Source organism: Tinamus guttatus, unplaced genomic scaffold, assembly GCF_059628265.1.
Source record: "Tinamus guttatus ecotype Peru unplaced genomic scaffold, ASM5962826v1 Tinamus_guttatus_pri_ptg000211l, whole genome shotgun sequence".
NCBI lineage: Eukaryota > Metazoa > Chordata > Aves > Tinamiformes > Tinamidae > Tinamus > Tinamus guttatus.
In genome coordinates this window covers 4,255,676-4,282,072 of record NW_028288745.1, presented here as the reverse complement: position 1 = coordinate 4,282,072, position 26,397 = coordinate 4,255,676, and the positions used below count along the sequence as shown (strand labels likewise).

Sequence of the window (26,397 nt, the reverse complement as noted above, 5' to 3'; positions counted from 1 at the left end):
TAGAGCTAAGGTTTGTCCTCTAAAATAATGAATGACATGATGCATAAAACTGCCTGATTTGAGAATATTTCCTTCATGGAACAGAAAGGCCAACTGTTTGCTACCAAATCAACTTCACAGATAGTTGTTTTTTTTTTTTTTAAAAAAATCCTCAAATCTTTTCTTGTAAGAGATCAGAGGCAAGCCATAGGAGCTCAGTGCCATGAGGCACATTCTGATACCCAAGGACAGCTCTGTAAACTCCCAGGAAAGCTGACAACTTCCAGGCCATTCACGTGGTGGGGCCTACCCGGTGAACAGCGCCCACGGCCTAGAACACACAGGTGCACGAGAGCAACGGCACGAAGTGAAGAACGAGGCAAACGTCACTCTGCTCTGTGCTCTCATCTTCTAGGAAAAATGTTTGTCACCTCTTCTATACATATCAAACTTCTATAATGCTCCACTCCCTCCTGCTCATCATCTAGATACACAGAGCCTGGTGCTGGCTCTATTTGTGTTGCTAGCTGGAAGAACAGCAGAACACGCCAAGCATTTAATAACGAAATTCCAGCCCTGTGACACAATCCAGTAATTCCAGTACTGGAAACTAACCTCATCTTTCTACTCTACATAAACCTCTAATCCTAACAAGAGCATCACTATTTTTATTTTGCCTGAACTTTTTCTAAAGGCATGCATTTCACATATTAAAAAGGATGACTGTAAGATCAGACCAAGCAGGGATGCGCTAAACTTATATACGTGCATACGGCAATTCCTGCAGGGAGATTTCTGTGGCTTCTTAAATATCTTCTTTAACATAATAATTTTCTTTTTACCTACTCTTTCCTAAAACGATCACTAATTTGATATACACATATCTATATGGCCTAGCAAGACAAGATCAGGTCTGGGATACTTGTCCAAGGGCTTATCAAGATGTCTGGGAAAGGGAGGAAATAAACTCTCCCACCCACCAACCACTGTCTCGACCACTCTTTGCCTTCTTCATTTCCAACACCAGATCCCAGGCAGTTTCTCATTCCTGCAGCTGTCCTGGCTTCAACACTCCTCAGACTTGCAGTGCAGAAAGTGCCAAGCACTTGGAATTCCTGTTTTAAAGCAGATTTTACTGGTCCTGCCTGGCTCCAAATGTCCTGGAGATGCAAGGCTGAGCTTGACAAAGCTCCTGCAGCACAAGCCTATGCCATATCCCAGCACAGCCAGAAATAATAATTAAAAAAATCTGTCTCGATTTACAGGTCACAAAACAGCAGAAAAACTGTCCTGCTGCACACAGTCGTGTAAGGCTACAACACGGGACACAGAAAACTGCAAATCAAGTGTTAGGGGAAGATACAACAATATTATGTTGAGCTAGCAAAAATAATTTCTGCATACAATAGTATTATTCCTAACAACAACATTTTTATACTTCTCCTAAATAAATAGCCAGTTAATGTCCTGGGTATTGAGCTGCTACCACGCTCAAGTGTTTAAGCCATGAGTCAGGACCCAGCGAGTATTGCACAAACGCAGAAACCCATGCCCTGCTCTCAAAGGCAGCACGAGTTTGTCAAGGGGGCAGCTCTCCTTACAAAACCCTGAACCCTTCAGCCCCACTCAACTTCTGGCTCTAATACTGCTGTGGTAAAGAGCTCTACAAGGCAATAAGAACATGTATTTTTTAAACTGTTGCCTGTCAGTTCCACTGCATGTCCTTCCAGTCATCTTGATTGCATTAAAAACACCCACACAAAAAAACCCAGGCCACTTTGGCCCATTTGTTATTTTTTACATGTCTAACCAGAGCTGGGAGAAGTTGATAAGAGGAAGAAATTAGCAAGGCAAATTCACTGGCAATAATAGAGAGACTCATAGACGCTCCTTTCCCTGGGCATATTTCCCTGTGTTTCTCATTTCCTTCCAGCCTGCCCCAAGCCCTTCCAGCTGCTCCTACCTGCCTCGTGCTCCTGGGCAGAGGGAATCCCAGTCACAGAGCCCAGCACGCCAGCGAGCGCACACAGTGGGACAACTGCCACATCTTGAGAGCTTTTAGCCCTCTGGGCCAGTACCACTTCTGATGCTTCCAACATCTGCACTGCAGTGTCACCCATTAACTTGCCCAAACACCCCTGGCTCCCTGCAGGGCTTCTGTGCCCTTCTCTGAGCACCTTCGAGGTTGTTTTATCAGCTTCTGAAAGGGGCTATCAGGATCCAAGCGATGACACAAAACAAGCTGTGACACTTTCCGCTGCTCCTTAGTCATGACAGATCTTTTTCCCTGTGTTTTGCAGGGTTAAGTACATGCTGGCCACATACTCTGCAGAAGCAGCTCCTCAGTGCTCTGACCAGATACTTACTCACACTATAGCAAACCATTTGACTGGTTTTACTGCCACCATACAAGGAGACACAGAGATGCCCCTGATTGCCTTGAACCACAGCTCCGGGTCTCCGTACTCACACGCACTTGACAAGAGCTTTCAGCATGTTTACAACACTCGGCTAGATTCCGCTTCTCTAAAGCTTCCTGTGCTGGGCCATGTACAAATGCTCTCTCCAAATGGTCACTGTGTTCCTCAATCCCTTCCTTGCCTGTGTAATCAGCAACAGAAACATTGCACGTCTGGAAAAGCGAGCAGGGTGACAAGCCCAGAAGAACAATGCAATTCCTAACTGGAATCCCCATAGAGGAGCAGGAAGCCTGTGTTGGCTTCTACAGATTTTATGGGAAGGTTTCAGAAGCAGCTATTCAATCTGAGGGCCTAGCCCTTCTGCTTTGCCTACCAATAGTCCTCAGGACGGACAATTTGACAACAATTTAGCTACAGCAGTCAGTATTAACCTTTCAATAACAGCATCTAACATCTAGCCTCATCAGAAACTCGCACACAGTCTACCAGTTACCTTATAAAACTAAACTACCAGGTCACTCCAGGAGCCATGCAGAAAGGGAGACCATTCCTCCACAGTCTCTTAACTCCAGATACTGTTTCTTCAATTCCATTTCCAATGCCAGATTTTTCACGCAATTTCATCCTATCTCCTTCACACTTCTGTGTTATCTGCCTAGCTCTGCCTCCATTCTTAACTGCAACAGGCATGTTATACAAAGCCCATGATGGACCATTTTCAAAACTAATGCACAGTCACATATGTTTAAGTCAAGCACATAAATATTTTGAAAAATGCACTGTGTACTCCATCCTAGAAATAGCACATCTGAACTCATCTCAAGAGGGAGCTTTTTCGGACAGTTTTGGCTAGAGCATACAAGGGGTTTCAAAGAGCTTGAAATCACCGATCTACTCCATCTGCTTCTTCTTTCTTAAAAGCACCTGGCCATTTTACTGCAAAGGTTATACAGAAGCATCATCTATGAAGCAATAAATTTTGATTAAATCTTGACTAGGTCATCTTTTGCAAAAGAAGGAAAGATATTGATTGTTAGAAACAGTCCTACCGAGACATAAAACAAATCAGAGCTGACAAACTACTACACTTACTCTACGAAATGACACCACGTAGAAGGTATCCTCCCTTCTGCGAATAGCTTCAAAAAAGTCTTGGTAGCTCCTTGGAGAAGCATAATACACTTGCAGCTCATTCCCTGAGTTCCTGCTGAAATGGAGAGAGAGAAATGATTTTAGATCAAGGAATTTACCTCAGTGAAGCACTGACTTGAAAGACCAGCTTGTCAAAAGAGCAGCAAATCTTTACACATTTGAAAAGACACAAGGAACATGAGAGCATTTTAACTCAGTAAAACACAATCAGAAATAGAGGTATCTGTTGGAAGTTTAAAGAAAGTGTCTTGAAAATCTTGCCCAAAGGAAACTATTCCAGGCTTAATTATTCATGGTTTTGAGGCAGGCAAAACCTGGCTTGCTCACTCAACAAACAAAACCAAAAAACAATGACGACAGAAAACAAACAAACAAAAAACACACTAAAGTCCACCCAACATACCTGGAAATTTCTCAGGATTTCTGACATGGATTTTGGCAAGTTTTAGAATGAAATGTCATGATCTTTTTTGATTTTTTTTTCCTAATACTGTTAAGGATACAAACCACTTGAACTGTGCAAAGTACAGTACAAACAGGGCTTTTCATTTACTCTCAAATGGCAACCCAACCTGGGTCTTGATTTTCAATTTAGACATTGGAGCAGAAATAAGGTATTCATAACAACCGATCAAAGTTTTTGCCACAATTACTGCAAAGGGAATTTTTCACAATTTGAAACTGCGGAATATCAGATGCAAGGAAAAGACACTCCGTCTAAAGTATTCTAAGCAAAAACACTGGCAAGGCATTCAATCATGGCAAGGTATTCCGAGTAAAAACACTGGCAAGTCATACAATCATGATACTTATCCACTGTTTATCTTGGAAAGGTGAGAAATTCCCAGCCCATATTGCTCTGAAGTATACTTCCCCAACCCTACTCAAAAATAACATTTAATCACACTGGAAAGCTGTACTTAAACAAAACATTAGCTAGACTTTCAACCAGTTATTTTAATTCCTTCCCACTTTAATAGCACAGTGTCTCTTTGCAGTATTTGTGGCAAAATCTCTTGATCAGTTTATTCCTCCCAAGCTGTTCTGTTCACCCAGATTTTAAACTGTGGGAGTGGACCTACATTATTTTGGTAAGATGTTTCTAAAATATACATACTATGCACTCAACACAATGCACGAATCTATTATTAACTGATTTTCTTGAGCAAGAGTAGTAGTAGACAATCATCTTCCCATCTCCTCCTGCTAATACAGTCCTAGTGCAAGAGAAAGACTGCAGCTGCCAGGTGTTCCTTTAACAGGATTGGGAGCGTAAATCCAAGGTGCTTGACAAGAGGCAGCCCCCTCCAATACATCCTCATTAGCAGAATCATGCAAGTGCAGAATCAGATTACAGCCTTCTTCACACACAGGAAACAGATCTGAGCTAATCTGAGGTCGATTACTCATTCATAAAAACACGTAGGCCCATCAAAACACTGAAATTTCTGTGATAAAAGACAGCACACCCACGTATTGTTCAGTAAAACACATCCTGAGAACTGAAATTGGTCCCACAGTTCCTTTTTCTCACCCACACCACACGAGCTACAGCTAGACTTGGAAAAAACAGCTTTTTCTAACTCCATATCCAGCCCAGGGAGAAAATTGTTCCAGAGCACTTGGAAACTTCTGCATCTTTGAAGAGCTCTCCTGGTTCCAGGGAAAGGGTGTACTACACTAGTCCTAAATTCCAATACCAGTGGATTCACCTTTAGGGATTTAAGGGTACCTACTGGGGACTGCTGCATGAAATGAAGGGAGGCACACGTGGTGTAAACAATCATACAGTTACAACAGTTGTTATATTAACAGTTGTTATATTAATGTATTACCACAAATTACAGGAAAGCACCATATTAAATTTTATATACAAACACTCGTGCTGAATCTGGCCACTTACTGAGTGATAAATTAGGCTTTCTCCATATCAAGTTCAAAGTGCCCTGGCACAAGGGCCCAGAGAGATGGTGGTATTTCTTCCCCAGAGGATATTCAAAACTGGACTGACACCCTGGGCAATCTGATCTGACTTTGAAGGTAGCCCCATTAGGGTGGAAGGTTGGTCTAGAGATCTCCAGAGGAACCTAAATTATTATGTGATTCTGTGCATCCAATAGCTGATGGCTCTGGGAAGAACTGGAAATCTGTTCTATGTTCTTCACAGCTTCAGGACAGTCACAGCATGCAGCTGCCATGACTCACTGATTCTGCTCATTTAAACACCATCCATCTGAAAAGAAATCTGACTTCTTTCTGAGCACAGTAGATTATTCCATGCAGAGTTGCATGATGTTGTGGGCTGTTTCTAATAATCCAGATAAATTATTTGAAGAGAAATGTAGACATTTATATTAAACTGCACTATGCCATGACGATATGCCTGTTGGGCCAGTCTTCACTTAAAAACAGACATCCTATGTTTGCCTGTGGAACTCAAAAAAAGGTTTTTTTTCCTTCTTATAAGTTAAGATACATTAGAATTTGGCAGCCTGGTTTCCAGAACATTTGCTTGTAGCTTATTATTTCCTCCCAGACTGATCCTGCTTTCAAAACTGGAATATGAAAAGAAGGGCTACAGCTGTCTGTCTTTCAGTAGCAACATTTTCTCAAAGTCTTCCTACACTCCATTCCGCTGCTTCCTCTGCCACTTCGAAGCAGAAATCCTTTAATACAGTCTCCGAGAATTCAGGAAAAGATAACTTTCTTTTCCAGGTTACTATGTTCTAATAACCAGCAGGGAAAACCAGAAGATGGGTACAAACCATACAAATGAGAGGTAATGATAGAAAACAATGTATTTGGTGCATAATGCCTTCACTCTTGAAGATACTGAGATAAACCCTATTCTTACTGTGTGCATGACACTTCAAAATCTTCTTGTAAACTGCTGATATTGCTCCAGATAGCCCTACAGTGCCTAATTTTTCCCTAGAAAATATGTGTAAGAGGCGACTGTAGAGTGACATAAAGATTCTCCTAAGACCTACTGGTAGGAAAAGAAACAGAAAAGTAGAGCTGTGATAGAGAAGTTCCTTTAAGTGTACTTGGAAACTTTAAGAAGAGATTATTTTCTGGGTATTTCTTGCAGAGGTAGAAGTCAGGCCAATAAATGTAAGCTAGCATCTTAAGCTAGCAGGCTTAAGAATTCTGACAGGGTGAAAACTCATTTTTCACCATCTACAGATGAAAAAGAATGTTATTAAGTTGAAAGCAATGGAAAAAAAAAAAAAGAAAAGTTTTTCTGCCTTACCTAATGCTGGTTTCTGTATAAGGCATGGCCATTAGCTGGGAATCTGCCTTCTCAGTGAGGGAGCTCTGAAAAAGGGAGAAAAGGTTACACTAAAGAAAAACAATTCACATGATCTTGGTTTGGCACTATGCAACACTTGAGGCAAGTCTGCGGCACAGAGTATGTTAGGTGGGCAGGGGTTAATTGGTGCCCTGAACACAAGTGCATTTTTTTTAATGGTAAAACGTGAATAACTGAAATGGCAACCAGCACTCAAGCTGGAGCCAAAGAAAAGGTGTTTTAATTCAGCCAAATGTGAAGTCTCCCATTCTTCTTTGTGAAGAGAGGCTAGGACCATACACAGTAGCTCCACATGTTGTCAATCTGAATGCAAAATTTGCCATCAGTCATCTTAAATTTGTACAATTCCTTTGAGGTCATAACCATTTCATAACTCTGCCAATATACAATGTCCACATGACATTTCAGCTTGAAACCGTAAAGCCTAAGCATGCCCTACTTGGACGTTCTACCATTTTCCTTTGGACCACACTTAGCAGAATCCGATGTTTAATACTCATAAAATCCTCTCAAAGCATGTGACATTGACCACATTTCTAAATGCAATCCCTTCATAGGCCATTAGAATTGCTTAATCAAATGAAACACAGCAAAAACTCAAGTCTTAATTTCGTTCTTGCTATCAATCTGACACATAGCTGAAAGGGATTTTACAAAATGGAAAGTATGAACACAAATCTTCTAATTGTGTACTCTTAAGTAAAAATATATCCTTTTAGCAAAAAAAGCTGAAAAAATGGAATAGAAATATTTCAACAAAAACAATCAGCTGTGACCCTTAACAGCGAGCCTAATGAGTGCGCTGTTGGTCACATTTCTTTCCCTTAATCAATTGTTTATCTTTAAACAGTCTTACAGAGAACTCATAATAAGGCAACTATCAATTTCATTTTAGAAAACAAGTGAACATATTTTGATGACTGTTAAAAAAACAAAAGCTTTTATCTTGAACCAGAGTGCAGGCATGGAAAATTTCAGACTCAGCAAGAACTCTGGCAACATCATAAATGACCCAAAACACCAATCTGAAGGGGGGAGTGTTGGGTAAACTTAATTACAGGTGTTGTTGGCTACTTTTGCCTATAATAACAAGAGCAGAGAAGCAAGAGGGAAACAAAATTAACTTGTCATGCTACTGACACACCAGTATAAACCTGCCTACCTGCACAACCCGTGCTTTCTGTTGGTTATTTGACAGCCTTCTAGATCTTGTCCTTTCTACCTCATGTCTATGAACCCATCCCCGAAGTTCATGGTTCAACCTATAAAAAACACAGCATTAACAGAAGATGATTAGGAACACTGGCAGAATAAAATTTAATTTCAGAAAACAGTTTTTCTATCCAGCTTAGTACTCTTGTTACCTTGTGATATCTTATTTTAAAGCCTAGATGAAAAAAAAAAAAGTAGTTTCAAGATTAAATTTATGAGAAACTTTATAGCTATAATTTCCTTTATGAATTATCAGAATCATGGATATGTCAACATATAGCAGATACAGTACTTGATTTTTACCACAAAGAACAGCAATGCTAAAATTTCTAAGAAAAGGCTATTACTTCAACACTGCATAATGGTTAAAAGAGTAAAGTAATGAAAATACATTTTAGATTAAAAAAAAAATGGAACCAGGCTGACTGATGTACTCATATCTTTAGAAAAGGTGGAGTTAAATCTTTTCTAATAGCATAAAGCAGACAGGGTGGCATCAGACAAGTCTGCCTGAACTTCTGCTTGGAAGCTAGAGCAACCATCAATATATTTCATGTGCAACACACCTTTACCCAGGCTGGATTTGCATATGACAATTTCCACATATGAAGTGATTTATTTTTTGAGTTATGAAAAAAGTTACAAGGTTAAGCGTATTTAATTCACACCTCTGACAAACTCAAATGGAAATGCACGCAAGTTCAATGATCTACAGGTCAATAGCATTCACAGCCAGTATTGAACTAGCTTAATAATGCACTTTCAGTTGAACAGCTAGGCCTACAATCCATGAGTTAATCCAACCTGAAAAGGGAGCAGTCAAATCAAATGCTTGTGGGCTATTTTGATGTGGCCATCTCGAGTGTCTCCTATGAAAAACTAGAGTAGCAGTTTGGCCAGTTTCTCCAGATCAAGCAATCCTCCCCTTTCCCCAGTAAGAGATGTTGGACAGTACAAATACTTACGGAGGCACCGCGCACATACTGCACGATGAAATACTATGGATGGATAAGGCCATTCTCCAGAGCCGTGTGTCCAGCAGCACCCACCCAACACACACTGGATTAGATTACGTGTAAACTCCAGATAAACTGCAGATCAAAGTTTGCATGCTCACAAGAGGGTGCTTGCTCACCTCAACGACTCTGTGCGGTTGACGAAGGGCTTACAGGGAGGGGGTGGTGGGGAAACATACAGTAGTGGTTCTTCTGATACGACCATTAGTGCTTTGTTATCGGAGACCGAGCGGTCGAACCTGTGAAAAAAGATAACAAGAAATCCCTTATTACTCTTTGACCAAACCCAAAGAATAAGTAACACCCTAGACAAACCCACAAAGTTGCAGCTACTTCTACTGGGGCTTCTAAACAGGTGAATTGCTGTTTTTCTAGCACCCGGTGGTCTTAGTCAGCAAGATTTCACTAAGACTGCTCACCTGGGCTTTGGAAGACCTGAATTCAAATATCTCCACTTCTGGAAGAGAAAGAACTTACTCTTCCAATGAGACTCATCATCACTCTCCCCCAAGAACCATTACATCAGTGAAAGACAAAACAATCACACCAGGAGAGAGCCAACCTTGCTGTAGGACACCTGATAAAGAATTTGCCTAAGGAATGACAGCCTGAGGTTCAAATCCCACTAGAAAGATGAGAGACTTAAACTCCAGTCTTCCATTCTCCAAGAAAGCTCAGTTTTAATGCCTGGTTGCAAGAAAAAGAGGACCCCTTTCCTGGGGCTATTTCAGACAAGTCCTGACCCAGCAGCTGTCTTTGCTTGAGGGAACGTGTGAAGAGAATGCCAGGCAGACAGGAGGTCTCAACTCATACAAAAAGTATATATTGTGTATATTTATCAATAGCTCATGTGACTCCAGTAACTAAAAAATAAAACAGATCAACTTCCAAAACACTGATTGTAAGTTCAGTTGCTCCGTAAAAACAATAATGATCCTGGCCAAAAAACAAATGGAAAGACAGGGATATCGAAAGGACCACTGTCCTCTGACCCTTACAAAACATTAAAGATAGGCATCTCACATGTTAGTCTTCTCAGGAATTATGCCCCCAGGCATTTTATGAGCTGTGCTGGACTCCTGGCTGGCTGAGAACTCCAGCAGATTTCTGGTCCGATGGCTGGAACTCACAGCGGAATCAACTGCACTGGGATCCTTTTCAAATACGCTGGAAAACACAGACAGCAGTAGTAAAACATGTCACTTATACACCAAGGATGTGCAAAATGCTTCACTGTAAGGAGTTAAATACCCAAGTAAGTAACTTCCTGGCTACTGGTGTCTGTTTCAGGTGGACACGGTTCATGTTGTATTTACTGCTGAAACTTAGCACTTTGTGCCCCTTAAATTACTGTCAAAGTCCTATTGGAGAGAAATGCAATTCTGTTCTTTTTTTCAGTATCACTTGCTGGAAGGATTTTGATGTTCCCTCATAGCTCCACCTGATGAAACTTAAATCATTCTGCTGTAACCGAACCCTGCAGGCAGAAGAGAATTACCTACAGCCAAGTGAAAGTACCCCTGAACTTGCTCTCATTAGCCCCACAACATAATTGACATAGATTACACACATATACAATATGTAAAGAGAAGAGAGCTTCCAAATTCTATGCAGCTGCTGGCCTGGACCATTTAACACAACGGCACCCAGGCCTGTCTGTTCGTGCCTGCACGGATTTAGGGATGTTGGCAGGAGTGACAGCTCCATGCACCCAGCAGCCCGGGGGCTGTTCCCAGGAGGGCTGCCCTGCTGGGACAGCCTTGCCCTGATCCAAGGGTCCCCCGGGGGCTGGTCAGCCCTCCACGTGGCACCCACACCTCTGTGCTGCCCTCAATGCAAAGCAGCACGGCAGGACTTTAAGGCAGGGGCTGGCAAACAGAACACCAGGGAAGCACTACATGGAAAGGACTGCACTAGTTTGGAAAGGCAAGTGAAAGATCCTGACGGCACAGGAGCAACATCACAAGACACCCTCCAGAGGCCAGCTTTACTCTTTTGGAAACACGGTTACTTCCCCAAATCTACAAAGTCAAGCCCTAACCTTCTCAGCTGGAAACAGCAGCAAAGCACTGGCCACGGCGACACAGCAAAACCACAAGGATGCAACACGACCAGCACAAGCTGCTGGGATCGCTGCTCGCAGGGGCAATTTCACTCACGCCCCATCTGTGCAGTGCAGCAGAGCATCAACTCTGGAGAGCAAGTTCCCGTTTTCCTCTTTGTTAGAGGGCATCGTGCAGTAACGGGCAACAGACGCAAGTGACAGTAGCAGGGAGAAGTAGCAAGGGGAGCAGACCAGACAGCGGCAGCCAAGCTGCAGGCCGCACAGACCCCATTTCCCAGAGATTCCCTGTGTTTAGCCACACATTTGTGCCCCATTGGGCAGCAGCATCGCAGCCCGGGCAGCTCGGAGCCCGGAGCCCTGCGCTCCCTCCGGCGTCCAGGCAGCCGCACGCCACCGGGGCGCTGCAATCCTTACGGATTGCAAACGCTCACCGAAGCAAACGCTGGCAGGGAAACAGTTACAGATAGTTTCCTTGCAGTATATGTAAACTACCGTCCAGAACTCTCATTGCTTCTGGGGCACAGAATGGAAACGCAGATTTGATGGGTGGCAACTCTCAGCAACAAAACAAGTGTTTCAAGCATCAGCTGATACTTCCAAATGATGTTTACAGTCTTTTTAAAGGCAGCCCTGCTTATGACACTAATATAAGCTTCCCTCCTGCTTCCAACACGTGCTTTGTGAACACTGAGAAGGTGACGCACAGGAAGCAGCTGCTTTCTCCCATTGATTGAGGGTCATCTTTCCTGCAAATGTTCCTTTCTCAAACAACAGGGAAGCTCAAACATTCAAGCTGCTGAACACTAGCACTGTGAATTCAATATGGGAGAGCACCACACATGAGCAACAGAGCACAAAAAAAAAAAACACCCATGCGCACGGAGACCAAAAGACAGAGGGACACTATAGATTTAATGAAACAAGTCTTTTTGATCCAGGCTTGTAAAGGGCCTGGCACTGTAGCTGAGAGGAGGAACCCCATTCTGTGACACTGTGGAATCTGTTTTAAGAAAACGCTACCCTTTGGGAAGAAAAATAATAGATGAAAAGTCAAAGTGATAATAAGTTGCACTATCTGGCTCAAGACAAACAGTTTATTAGTTTCCTTCTGTTCTTCAAAGCCTGAGCTACATGAAAGAATTAAAAGAAACAAATGAGCAAAAATAAGGTTAAAAAAAAATCAAACCCAATAACAAACCAGGAGAACCTGCACCACCAACACCACACTACGCAACAACAGAGAAGAAATCTCCACCGTCCACTGCTTCTTGAGGTCACCTTCTCTTCTGAGGAAAGCATCGGCCACTCAGGCTGTACCAGACCTCAACACGACATCTGATATCTACAGGGGAGCCGTGTGCTCCTGCTGAAAATCCCTCATCTACAGAACAGACTTCAAGTCCCTAACTTGTAGAGTCCCCAGCTCTACCTAGATTGGGACCCCTGACAGCTGGAGAACACACAGAAGTTAATTCCTGAAACCTGGAAGTTAAAGCCCTCTCCTGCAACCTCTTTCACCTATGTCCCAAAGAAAACCCCCACGCACTATGCTGGGGAACCTCTTGGATCTGGCATTTTAGCCTATCCTCATTTTCCACCATTCCATTCAAAATGGCACTTTGAACAAGAGAAACTCTCCACACATGCAGGATACCAACTTCAGGCAGGATAAGGACTGCTCTGCAGTCACAGCTACTCTCAAGTTTTTCTAATTCAGTTGCTTTAGCTGTACAGCTATTTAAAAAAAAACAAATCAAAAAACCCCACTTTATTGTATCGGTTTTAATAGAGAGAAAGTGTTTATTTTCACTGTCCTCTGCTTAAAACACCTAGAGCTTTCCAGCAAAATTAAAAATTCACTTTTGGCAGAAACTAAGCACGGGAAGGTTCAACCTCAAAGGCTTCCTCAGCAGTGAGCAACGGAGGAGGAGGCAACCAGACCATGTTCTGCAGTCCTTACAGGCATAAACCATTGCTACCATTTTTGAGAACAAAGGCACCAACTTGAAAGCTAAGTAGGATACTATTTACAGTACTTTTGCAATGCTTTTTCTTTATCGGGAGTGTTACTCGTCCACAGAATGCTTCTTTTGAAGCAGAGCCAGCAGCAACTGCTGCCTTAAGCTACGTGGGCTACACTTGCCTCCCCTATCCCACTCATTCCTGCAGGATCTTGGAGATGATCAAAAGCATTCTTTTCAGGGCCAAGTGTGGCTGGAGGGAAGAAGAAAGAAAGGAGGGAAAAAAAAAAAAAAAAAAAAGGCTCTTCCTTGCTCCTTTGGTCTGTGATAATAACCCAATATCAAGGGAACTTTCCTATTCGATCAGACAAAAATAGTAATTAAAAAAAAGCTCCTGAAAAATCACATTTTCAGCTAAAACATCAATCCCCAAAACAGCTTGTTTTGATATTACAGCAAAAGAAAGGACAAGATTTTCATTCTGTTGGGTTACAAAGTGCAAGTCTGGAGAGGCTGCAAGACGGAGCACTTTGCCACATCTGGCCTGAGCAAGCCCTGCTGTTTGCAGGAACCTGCCCCACATGGCAAGTCCAAGGCTAAGAACTGACTTTGTTAAACAAGAGCAGTAAGAGGTTGGAAATGCTCTGCTCTGTTCTGCAACACTTACAAACCTGGGGTGCTATCCAGGCTGTGCTTGGGTGTTACAGATATTCCAGACATGAAAGGGTTTCCACACAGCCACAGACTCTGTCCAAGCTGGCTGAGCTATGGGCCTGTTTAAGATGCAAAACCAGATCCAAAGAAGAAAAGAAAGAACCACTAACTACTTCGTGCAGATGTTTGCTCACAAATGTAGATAAATTTGATTACAGGAGGGAAAGAAAAGCAACACTCATGTCATGGTTCTCCGGGAATTCCATGGCACCTGATATTTTAGCTGTATTTTTACTTCTTTGGTTTGAATGTCACTTTGATAAATGTGAAAGCAAGTGTTGCCCGGAGCCTGAACTAAATTTCATTTGTAACTCTGGCTGAACAAATACTTTGCACTTCGAAGTTTTGAATACTGACATTTAAGCCCTACGCTAATTTACAGACCAAAGCCAACAGTGATATCATAAGAAAAAGTTTTCTGGGACAGAACCATCTCCGAACAGGAGCTGGGATCTTTCCAAACGGATAAAGGAGCTGACCATGCTGGGTGGCACCAACCAAAGTTGTCTCGTCCTCTTCCTACGCAGTTCCAGACAGGACAGCCGCAAGGCCAACTGCTCTCCGGGAAGGCTTCTCGCTCCTTGCTGTGGATGAGGCCACCATCTGCTGGGCTGCTCCACATCCACAGCAGGGCACTGAGCTCTGCCCGGGGCTGGCGAGAGGCAGCAGCTGCTCTGCCCTGCTGGGAAGGACGAGCAAAGGACCCTACAGACTGGCAGGACAGGCTGTGTGTGTGCTTTTAGTTTGGGGGGGTCTTTGTTTTATTGTGTGGGCTTTTTTTAAGCAATTGACTTTTAATAAAGCTGTTCGAAAAGGAGCAAGTATCACCACCTGGTGCATCTATTTTGCTTACAAAATTGAATACAATTATTCGGGGGCAGACTTGCCTTCAGGGCCGAAGTTTGGGCAGGCTCGGTACAAGCAGCCTCAGCCACAGCGTTCTCACAGGGTGACACTCTTGTGCCTTTGCCTCCCTGCCCCAGGGCACAAAGGGGGGCTGCAGAGTGCCCTGCTCTGCTGCCCGCAGCTGGCAGCTCCTCCTGTAACAGCAGGATGTGTTTCAGCTCCGATTTCAACCTCGGGGCGACCTTAGAAGATCCCAGAGATCGCCCAGCACCCTGCTGAATCCAGAACGTTGGGTAAATGGTCACAGCAAGGCACCACACACTGTTAACTCGGTCCTACCAGCTTCAGGTTAACTGGGTAACTGTTCCTGCACAAGACCATAATTTAGCTTGATAATCACCCCTTTTCTAGAATCTTTTCAGATACATGACCACCGACACTAAAAAAAACACAGCTGAAAAGTTGTTTTTAGGGTACATAAATGTGGCACATTGAGTGCCCTTCAGAGGCATCCCTAATATTCGAAGAAGGTAACGAACACAACGAGCACCCTAAGTAAGTTCACATCATCCCATTTTAAACCTTTAGCATCCAAGATGTTCTTACCCTCGCACAGCAGAGCAGCAGCAAAGCCTGAACTCATGGAGAAAGGGGTAAGATATTGGCCAGCGCAACTCGGCATCAAGAGGGTCCAATTCACAGTTGCTTTATATAGTGTAGGCAGCCACACCAGAGCAAACAAATCACTCTTCCCAGCTATACAGGCTCGTGTCTCTACCAGAATGCTGTTGTGGATCTAAAGTTTAAATAGGTTACACAGTTTCCAGGAAAATCCTGGAAGGCAGAGGAAAGCTTATGAGGACATTCAGGAGGAGAGCTGCCTGGGAGTCTCTATGAAGGGCCGGCAATTCTGGTGCAGCTGCTGCAGGTCAATAGGACACTAGAGACTTTTGAAACTGCAGCTCCATCAATCACCATTTCAGTCACCTCCTACCACAAACACAGCTCAAGAATTTTCTGTTCTTATATGACAAAGTCTATTTTCCAGTTTCCAAGGGGTTCCAGCCATACAGATATGGCCAAAGTGTAAGGGAGGAAAAAAAAAAAAAGAAAAAAATAGCATCAAATCACCTTCTTAAACCATCTGTTCCCATCTCCCCTTGCAGATCTGTCTTTCACCCCTACAACCTGATGTTTTCCTCCGTTTTCTATCCACTAAATATCTGAAATAGCAGTTAAGACATGTTCTGTCTGGCTAACATTTTTATAAATGTTCTGAACTGCTGCTGGAAGACGATGACCACGTAGCTTGAGCAGGCTGATGGGGCGGGTGGGGACTAGAGGAGAATCCAGTCAAATGCTTTTTCACAGCTGAGGAAATGACATTAGGTCCATTAGCAGGCATCTGGCTGGCTTGCTTGCTGCTATGGCCCCAAGAAGCACAGACTCTGAAATTTCCTTTTTTTTTTTTTTTTTTTTAAATCTTCTTTCCTAGTTTTTGCAGGTTTCTTTGGTTCCTGCTACAAAGATAAAATGCGTAAGATTTGGATAGTCCCCAGTCACCAACTCACTGGTTGGTTTTCTAATATATTGCTATCACATGTAGGACTTTCATTTGAGGAAAAAAAAAAAAAAAGAAAGAAAAAAAAGGAAAGTGGGACTGCCTGGACTAGAACACGTGCTTGGTTCTGTTCTAGCTTTGTTAGTGCTCATTTAAACACACCCTCAGATCTGGTTAGTACCCAGGCACAGCCTAACACAACTGCTGAAATCAAACGAGAGCAGAAAAAGGAACCCAGGAGCTGTGCGAGCCCGAACATTTCCACCTCGGGCTGCCAAGTCCCCCCGGCACCCCCGGGCGCGCAGGCACGGGGCTGGGGTCGGCCTCGTCGGGGAGCAGAGCCCACACGGACCCCTTGGCCTTCGCACACCTCACCAATCACTCACCAATAACAGCAGCAGCAAAAGGAATGTTTCCTAGGTGTTGCATCCAAGCCCAAGTCATTCGCTAAGATTACAGAATAGTTCATTGACACACAGATGGGAAATTCCTGGGCACCTTTCATCTGGTATGAAGCAAATACATTAAAGAGAAACTTACCCAAACAGACTTCCTGCTAAATTCCTTTTTCTGCTGCTAGTACTTGAAAGTTTCACTTTTTTTTCCTACATATATCCACTATCAACACACTCAAAACAGTTTAATCCATAGCACAGTATCAACTTGGAGTTATCATTAACTCTATACAAACCGCGTTCAAGATCAGAAAATATCAAATCATTCAATTTACACTCTTGGAGCAGAGATAACAGGGTGCCATATCCAAGGCTGAAGGATGTTCTAAGGAGCATTTTGCCAATTCAGTGCATAAACTAGATTCTCCCTCCAATGTTTCCAACAGCCTTCCTGGGCTGATGCACCAGCTTTCCTACCAGACTTTTAGCCCCACTCCCTCATTCCTCAGCTGGCAGCTGCAGATCATCCCCCCACACAGTACATTTGTCAGCAGGAAAGATTCTTTTCCAGCAGAATAATTTTGTCTTCCAAATCTGCTTGCCAGGGGCTACCAGATCTTGGACTACTTCCCATAAGCTTCCAATCGAAGAGCTGCATTGCCTCACAGCACCCTCTATAAAACATCACAGGCATCTCTCCATTTACACACAGGCTAAACAAGGTCTAAGACCAATAACTACGTATAAACCAGAGTTAGGGCAACACATCCCATTCACGCAGAAGGAAAAATGCAGAACTACATAGACAGACAGATGTGGGGAAGGGACAGCAGAATTCCCTGGTCCTACCAACGCCTCCCTCCACCTTGCTCAGTGCTTTTCCCATGCCCAGATCTGCCAGATCTCTATATGGGTAAGTGATCACTGCCCAGAAATTAGGAATTAGGAAAAACACAAACCCACAACCATGTACTGCAGGTTTCTGTTGCTAAAACTTAGCAGAACAGCCATCGTTACTCATGTTTGTGGAGCCACTAACATCTCCATAAGAGGAAGGGAACATTTGAGAAGTGAAAACTAAAGCAATGGTTCCTGTAGCCAAGTTCTGGGCCTTCTCAAGGGTGCTGTACATCAATATCCACTGCGCCTTGGTACCGTGTAGTATTTTAACTGCAATGCAAGCATCCATACTGCTAAGGGACAAAGACAAAAGAAAAGGCAGAAAGGTAAGAGTCATTCCTTGCTAATTATCAGCTACATTTCTCCCTGCTGTCTAAATCCAATATTGATGCAGGCCATCAGTAGTTCAGGCTTGCCTATTACATCAAATGCCAGGAGAAGAAAAAAATCCTTTTCATCCTTTTCGTTAAAAAATACCCCTGTTGCTTGTACAGTTATCTATTGCTACAGAGACAGAAACACAAACTGACCCTCCAGCCTGTCCTGACAGCAGTCTGTTGCTATCAAGTCAACACATTACTCAGTCCAAAGGGTGGGGGATCTGACACCCTTTAGAGAGCTTCCCCCTCTCCTCCTCTGTCCTGTTTCCAAGAGTCGCATGATACTTCATGCATTCCAGCTCCTTATGCTAACGCAGAGGCAATTAAAGTTTATTCCACCTTCAAAATACTCAGTTCTCACCAAGCAGGAGGAGTGTCTTCTGAGTGAGCAGTAATGTTCACAAATGGGGCGAGATATAAAAACCAAGCACTCAGCGCATGGAAGCCAAATTTTCTGCTTAATAATCAAAAATCCAAGTATAACCTCTAAATGCACTTAGAAATTTTCTGCTTTAATATGATTTATATCAAAGTCAAATTATCACCTGTATTTCACTGCCCAAAAGAAACAGTAAGTGAAAATACTTCAAAGGAAATTTCAGTGTTAGCAATTTTACTAATAATTTTAAGAACTCAAAACCAAGCACTGAAACTGATTATCACAGCCAGAAACAAAGCCTTGAGTTGTCACTGATGTATAGTGAGAGACCTAACTATTCACCAATGGTGGATATGCACAAAGTAAGAGCAGAAATTAACCTGCATGGTTTCAAAGTTTACAGAAAAAAACAAACAAAAATCACCCACACACTTAAGACCAAATAAAGAATCTTAATTATACGAAGAAAAAAAACAGCAACTGCTTTCAAGACTGTACAAAGCTGTTGAAAAGGAGGAAAAAAGAGAAAGGAAAGAAAAAAAAAACTCTTCGGCAGATTGTAAGACAAGTGATTAAGGGCTTAAGTTCTAATGAGAAAGACTGAGGATAGACATGTCTAATGGTGAGGATCACAAAGCACTGGAGCAAATGGTGAAATCTTCTGCACTGAATGCTAGAAACAGCTTAAACAGCTTAAACATAGAAACAGCTATGGAGATTAACACAGGTATCAACATGCAAATCTGTTCTCAAAGTCTTTTTCCAACTTTTTTTTCTTATACTAAAAGGATTCTATACATTGAATCCCTTTTATCCCTTCAGATCTAAATGCAGAATAACTGCTGAATACTACAGTAGTCAGCAAAATGCTAAACCAAGATAAATGGAAAGCATAAAATCCATCTCTTCCCTCCAGAGGGACTATGAAAGAGGCACCATTATGCTGACTGTACTCCCTCTATGCAAGAGAGGAGAGGAGGAAAAAAGCTAAGTTGTGAGTTTAAGACTTTAAACACCACCAGAGTCTCTATCTAAGTACAAAAAAAAAAAAATCATAGGGCAGCAAACTCGCTCTGGATTGCAGCTGAGCAGCAAGAGTATCGGGAGGAGCAAAGAGGAGCTCCCAGACCGCTTACCTGAGTGGACCATAATTCAGCATTATGAAAGCCAGAATCACCATCACACACAGAGTTCTTCTCTTTGGAGATGAGACTTTGAGTTTCTGGTTCTAGACAGGAAGAATAGAGAAGATATGCAGTAAAATCAAGGGCACAAACATGCAAGAAGATTTCAGAAGCTAAATAAACCAAATTATACTTGTTTTCTAGATTTATACCTGTCTAATTGTGTATGAATATATTCAGGATTACTTAAAACCTGAAACAGTTTTTAAACTATTTTTTTGTACATTATATTCAGCTTCTATCCAGTCCATTTTCTCAGTGAAATCTTCAGAAGCACCACGTATAGTTTAAATTCTTTATTTTGAGTCTATGACAACTGACCTGACCTGGAATTTACAAAAAATATTGCTCTGAATAACAGGCTGGACTAGAAACCCTCAGAGGTTTCTTCTAAACATTTCTATGATTTTTAGTTAAGAGCCTTCTACCTGAAGAACTCCACCCATACATTGGGTTAGCTCTACCCCCAAATCTCTTACCTCCAGCACCACTTCATCCAGCTGCCGTTTCAGGGAGCCATTCTCTCTCTTGAGCCTTTCATTCTCCAGCAAGGCTGCCTTCAGCCTGGCCTCCAGCCCCAGCATGTATTCCTTTTTCTTCTTCCGTGACTGACAGGCTGACTCCCGGTTTTTGATCATGCGCTGCTGTCTTCTCAAAATATTGACCTGGATGGACAACCAGGAAGTCTGTTAGGAACCTCTAAGTTAAAACTACCTCTATTTCAGGTACTCTTTTCACTCTTCTGGTTTGTGAAAAGCCTGCAGGATTATTCTCCCTCACACCAATTCAAACAGGACATTATGTTAATCACCAAATCAAGTAGTTATTGTGTTCATATCCCTCCTGGAGTGAGAACTAAAAGAAAATGAGAAAAAAAAAAAAAAAGCCCAGATCCTACACCGTCTCTGTTCTCTCTTGCTGTCTCAGCCTTGTAGGTGCAAGGGGCACAAACGCTACTCAAGCAGCAACTTAATTTGATGAATTAGAAATAAAGCACAAGTCTACAAATCTGCATTATGAACTTCTCTGGTCTACACAGCGGCATTGGGATTAAGAAAGAAAAAGAGTTTATGATGATAAAGAGACTAAGGATAACGGAAATATAACAACATAGATGGAATATCCAGAACTGTACAAACAAAATTAGTCCAAGGACATTAATTATAGTTTATTTTATGTAGCGAACAAAACTCAAGTAAATACATGGACAAATTCATTCAACATATATGAACAGCTTTGAAAGACGAGCTTTTCCTACTGTTCTGAAGGCAGACTGATGCTAATCCCTTCCTCAGCCATCATGGTTTAGTCATCTAAACTCTAACTCTCCTTTGAGGTACAGGCCCATTACCAAAAATGAAGGTATCAGAAGACAATACTGAAGAAGTGCTCAGATAGAAGGAATGAAGACAAATCAGAAGGCAGCTGAGCACAGGATATCAAAACCACAGTGCATCTAACAACAGCATAAGATCAGAGAAAAAAGAACTGATGACTCAAAGTGCTTTATTAGTTTCAGCATTTTCTTTTTGCTGCTTCACTCTAATACCGTGCAATATAATTCTACCCCCTGCCACGGGAACATTAATCAGAAGGGATATCTCGGTGTAAGCGTCTCTATCCATCGAGCCTCTTCATTAATTTTTGGAAGCCCTCCCACTGCCCGTGCGACGACAGCGACGCGCTGCAGCCTGGCCCATGGCCAGGCACAAGCAGCACAACAAGCAGGGGAGGGTCTTCTACGAGCCCTGGCCTCGGGGGTCTGCAATTTCCTGCTGGATAGATCCCTACCCATGCCACTACGTTCAGCTGATAACCTTCTCCTTCCCGACTTCCCCATCTACTTTTAACGTGTTTATGCTTTAGTGTCCACAACATGCTCAGCAGCACTGAGCTGTGTGACAAACCCTTCTGGCTTGCCTTAAGCCTCCTTCCAGCTAACTGCTTTCAGCACCCTCTGAAACTTCAGAGTGACAGATGAAGATTCCTTTCCACCTTACCACACATCATTTCACAGGCTACAGTCAGATCTCTGCTTCCTAGGCTGAAAAAATCTCATGTTTCTTTTGTTTCTCCCTGTACAGAAGCTATCTGCACACTTACTACACCCCTGCCTCGGAGCTTTTTCCAGTTCTGCTATAAACCTTTTGAGATTTTGAATACTGTCCGAGCCCAGACTGCACATTCAAAGCGCACCAAGCATTTCCATGGTGGTTTAAATGAATATCCCAGCCTTATTTACATTAGCCTTTTCCTTTAGATCAGAGGCGTGTTGTTGACACAAACTTCCTGAGCACCCCACTTAATGTTTTGGTTTGCAGCAGAGGCCCGTCCCAGGGCCCACGGACCGGGCTCCTCCGGGATGAAGCTAAAGCAGCAGACAGAGCCCAGCAGAGCACGCAGCGCCTGCCAACCCCGCTGCAAGGGCAGTGCAAAGGAGCTGCTCCCCTCGGCCCTCAGCAGCCACCACGTCCCCAATTTCTCTCCCAAGCGGTAACACAGACTGTCATCATTTACCACTCAATCATCTTGTGGTTTGCACTGAGTGGGATGACCTAGATCGAAAGCATCTTGCCACAGACATGGACAAAAGCGATCAATAGCTGCAGAGTTACACAACTCTACTCGAAGCCCTAAGCTTAAGGACTACTCTGCTCAGTTCCTCTCCGCCAGAGACTAGCAAGTGCACTCTTGTTTTATGAAGACAGAAAACTTCCATCACATTATTGAGCCACCACAGGATGAGCCTTAATTACATCCTCATTGACAGACAACTGAATGCTTTATCTTCCACCAACCTGGATATACTCCCCCAGCCTACAACACATACACATTGGACTCACTTGCATCTAGCTAAAAGCTAAAGAAAAGATCTGAGAGCTATTTTGGAAGTACTGGCGTAAGGAAAAGCAAACAAATCACAGAACAGTAGCCCCAACAAACTCAACTAGCACTTTCCAGCTGAGGTTTGGCTGCCTGAGGAAACTTAACTGCAGCTTTTCCAACCGCCCCTCGCCAGCTTCTCCCGGCAGATACCCTTGCAGAGGCAATCTGCTGCTCCACAGCTTCAGCATCCACAGCAAAACCTGGCCAGAAGCTGCTTGAAGTCATTTCCCTTCACACTGCAACCTAGTGACAAAGACTAAGAAAACATGTTACAGTGCATTAACACTTTGGATGGTCTCCATGTTGATCCAATTGCTTTCTGTAAAGCTCATTTATAATATGTCTATGTCTGCATCAACAAAAGCCTGTGAAAATGAAGTTGTTTGCATTCCAAGTTCTCTCTAGTGGGAAAGGAAGAAAGGAAGGGATTTTTCAAGGGATTTTAGAATGCTTTGTGTAGTAGTATTTTCTAAAAATTGCTACCTAAAATTAGAAAACTTTTGTAGGCATATTAATTTTTTTGGGGGGGGGGGGGCGGGGGGGCATGGAAAGGAAAGGAGGAAAAAAAGAGAGAGAGAAAACAAAAAGATTCAGGCTGGCCAAGGAGCGCAGTGCAGAGAACACATCAGTTCGCAGCCAGAATCACTTCAGCTGTCCAGAGATGAAATAAGGGGGCAGCAGCTCATACAGAAGCTTTCACAAGTTGTGCGATATTCCAGACCAGTTCTGTTATATTCCTTACCACTTTAAAAAATAAAATAAAATAAATAGAAGTGTCTTTGCATCCTGAAGTCAAGCAAAAGAGACACATATGGTCCTATCCATTCCCCTTTTCAGCACCCAGGAGTATTCACTACTGGATAGCTTTGATAGTTCTCTGCAGGCATCTGGAACCCCTGTGCACTTGAGAAACTGAGGTTAAAGCACAAGAGCAGTGTTTGACTGGAAATCTGAAGGCTACATCTATCACTGCCTCAGACAGTGCCAGCTACCTTCCCGGTAGTGTTTATGAAATCTATTTAATGAAATTAATGTTTTGGGATTCTTTTGTTTTAGTTGACAATCCCTACAATAGATTAGTAACAAACTAAATTAAACACTCTAGGGCCTGCCTGTTTTTTTATGGGGAATAAGTCAGTCCTGCAAGTCTGATCCTACATCTGACACGAGAAGAGGAAAGGGTCTTGTGGGTGAAACAGCAGAATAAGGCTGAAACATGGAAGCAATAAAGCACCAAGTATTACACAGCTAGTTGGACATCATGATAAGCATGTCAGTTACTGAAGAGGTCCATAATCAGAAGGAAAAAAAAAAAGAGAGAGAGCAGGAAGCAATTTATAATGTCTGACAGTTTGAACAACATAACTTTGCACAACTGGCAAACAGATGAAAGATAGTAAACATCTCTGCTCGCTTCTTTTTTAGGCTTCCTTGTAGATTGTATTGTATCAATTTACCATTTGAGACAGTAACTTCTGGCACTCAGCAGACACAGACCATAAAAGTGAAAACATACAATGTTGGCATTAAAAAAAAAAAAAACATTAATCAGTGATGCAACTCATGTTTCTTAGCTTTAAGAATTACACCATTGCACCAAAATAGATGCAAAAGGGGAAAAGCTCATTGCAAAACCTTGCTTTAAACAGTACAAATTAGATTCAGATTGCCTTATTATCTTCAAAGTGCTTTACAAAAAATAATGCACTTCACAAATAAACACTGCTACCTCACATCAGCCTTCCAAATAAAATTCAGTTCTCAGCAAACTAACTTCCATTCAAACATAAGGCTACATTCCCAGACAAGGCAGCTAAAAGGTTTCAGATGCAACTTTCTGGGCAAAAGGGTTTAATGTCCAAAGTCGCTGCCTCCCACAGAGGCTGTGATACTTCAACTGGAAAACTTAGCAAACAGCTGGAATTTCAAACTATTTCAGCTTTATATAGTCTGGCTCCTTACATCAGGTTATGAAAACTGCGGCCTTCCACAATGCATCTTAAATGCATAAATACAAAAGTTTTCTCTGTTCATATGGAAAATCTGATTTTCTTATCTCTAACTCAACACAGCTTGACAAAGAGTTTGTTTCAAAGGAAACATACCCAGTGCACAGCCCAGAATAGGATTCCTTAATAGAACCAATATAGACATCAAATTAACTTTGCATAATCTTGATGGAGGAGCAGCAGAACTGGGAGACAGAATGGAACAGGCATGGGGTTGAAGGGCTTAGAGTTGGACTTGAGGATCCTGAAGGCCTTTCCCTGATTCTAAATCTTCACTAGAGTGGAGACATGAACAAAAGGCCCTACGAAACATAAGCAAATCACCTTCCCTCACACCTCTACTGTTTGTTTCTATGATCATTCACTTGCATGCGGAAAGGCAGCCTAAGAGCCTCTCTCCTTGGTTTCAATGAGAAGAGCAGCTTCCCCAGGCAGCGTGGCTTTCCTCCCATTCCCAGAGCAGCTCCTCGGGGTGCCCTGCATGGGGGTGCCAGGCAAGGGCAGGCACACGGGCACAGCTCACCCTCCACGGGGGCTGCTGCTGCCAGCTCCCTCAGCTAACCCACCTCCTCGCACGGGCCGAGCGCTCGGCTGGCTGCTCGTGCTGCGTGAGCCCAAAGGGAAGGCCTGCCGCGTTTCCTCTTGTCCTGCAATATCTGCTTGGATTAGCAAAGAAAAACACGTGTTAGGCAGCTCATACGACAGCTACATCTGTGCAGTTCTCAGCATCACATCTGGTGTCTACTGTAGCCAGGAGATGATGTTTTAACCCTGTTAATGCTGGCAGTGTTCAAAAATATTCGTTCTTTTCCAAAGTGCTACTTCACAATCTGCACCAAGCAGTAGGTGCAACTGTTCTTTCTTATTTCAATAAGCATAAGACAGACGTGCAGCATTCACCCTGACGCCATGTCTTAAAACTGTCTTTTGGGAAAAGAAGCAAGTTTGCTTCTAGCAGAAATATCCACATCATCAGTTAAATCAAACAGCAGTTCATTACCCCAGCTACGCATCTGCCACAGATCTATGTACACAAGCATAATGACAATGAAGGAGTTCTCCCTACCTAGTTTTATTAAATCTTACATTTGGTCATTGGTAAGGGTCTGTTAGAGGGAGTTCTCATCAGAAGGAACCACATATCTAATCATTGCTGACATATCTATTCAACTGTGCTTTGTATGACTGGCTATTACCATTTAAAAATGCAGCCTTCTCAGTTTGTCTTTCCACTGATGGACTTGCCGCTTCTTACAGCTTCAAGACTAGGTTCCCACTGAAATGCAGCTGCAGAATTATTTGCAAATCATTTTTCATTTAAAAACAGAGCCCCTACAAGAGCAACAAGAGTGAGGAAAACCTAACATCAAGCAAGACCAACAATTCTCATAACTTAAAAAACGATTCATCCCAGGCAAAACAAAATGACATACAGAGGGAGCACGGAGCAAACTGGATGACAAAACGATCCAGATCACCACTTTAAGTAAAGCAACAGTTTTGGTCAAGTTCAAGTTTATGCTTGTCCTTTGCTGAGTAAGGATGCATTAGAGAGGATCATTGAGGTACAGACAAGGACTCTGAGCAGCAGGTACAAAAAGGCATCTGAAAGATTACACTGCAGATACCAACTAAATGGAGATGCAGCGGAGGCTTTTGCCATGTTCTCCCAGTTCCAGGAAGATGTTGTTCCTATCCTGCAGCACCAACACAGAGTTGCTGATAGTGCCTGAAAAATATTCTTTCAAGCTTAAGTTAAGCCCACAGCACAACTTGCAAATACTAATACTTCACTTTGCACAGTTAAGCCAAATCTAGTACTGTTTAGCACAGCACACAGAGTCAATCAGCCTGTTAACACACAAGCATCATTCCACCCTCAAACTGGTGTGCTTTACTAACAAGAATGTTTAAAGATTCACTTAGTTAAACCTGCATAAAAAAAAAACTGCATCAGGAGTAAAGATAGAACTCGGATTTTCCAGCAAATTTGGATCAAGTGTCTTACAGTTTTTCAAATAGTAG

At 42.7% G+C, this 26,397-nt stretch overlaps 1 protein-coding gene across 1 annotated transcript in view; it reads right to left on the bottom strand.

Moving 5' to 3' along the window:
• Positions 1-26,397, bottom strand: part of ATF6 (activating transcription factor 6) — a 74,045-nt gene that overhangs the window by 40,360 nt on the left and 7,288 nt on the right. The window contains exons 9-15 of the mRNA XM_088524394.1: positions 19,957-20,142; positions 19,430-19,521; positions 10,116-10,259; positions 9,212-9,331; positions 8,027-8,126; positions 6,805-6,869; positions 3,492-3,606 (exon numbers count right to left, since the gene is read on the bottom strand). Of these exons, the coding sequence (XP_088380520.1) occupies positions 3,492-3,606; positions 6,805-6,869; positions 8,027-8,126; positions 9,212-9,331; positions 10,116-10,259; positions 19,430-19,521; positions 19,957-20,142 (822 nt within the window). The remainder of the gene's footprint in view (positions 1-3,491; positions 3,607-6,804; positions 6,870-8,026; positions 8,127-9,211; positions 9,332-10,115; positions 10,260-19,429; positions 19,522-19,956; positions 20,143-26,397) is intronic.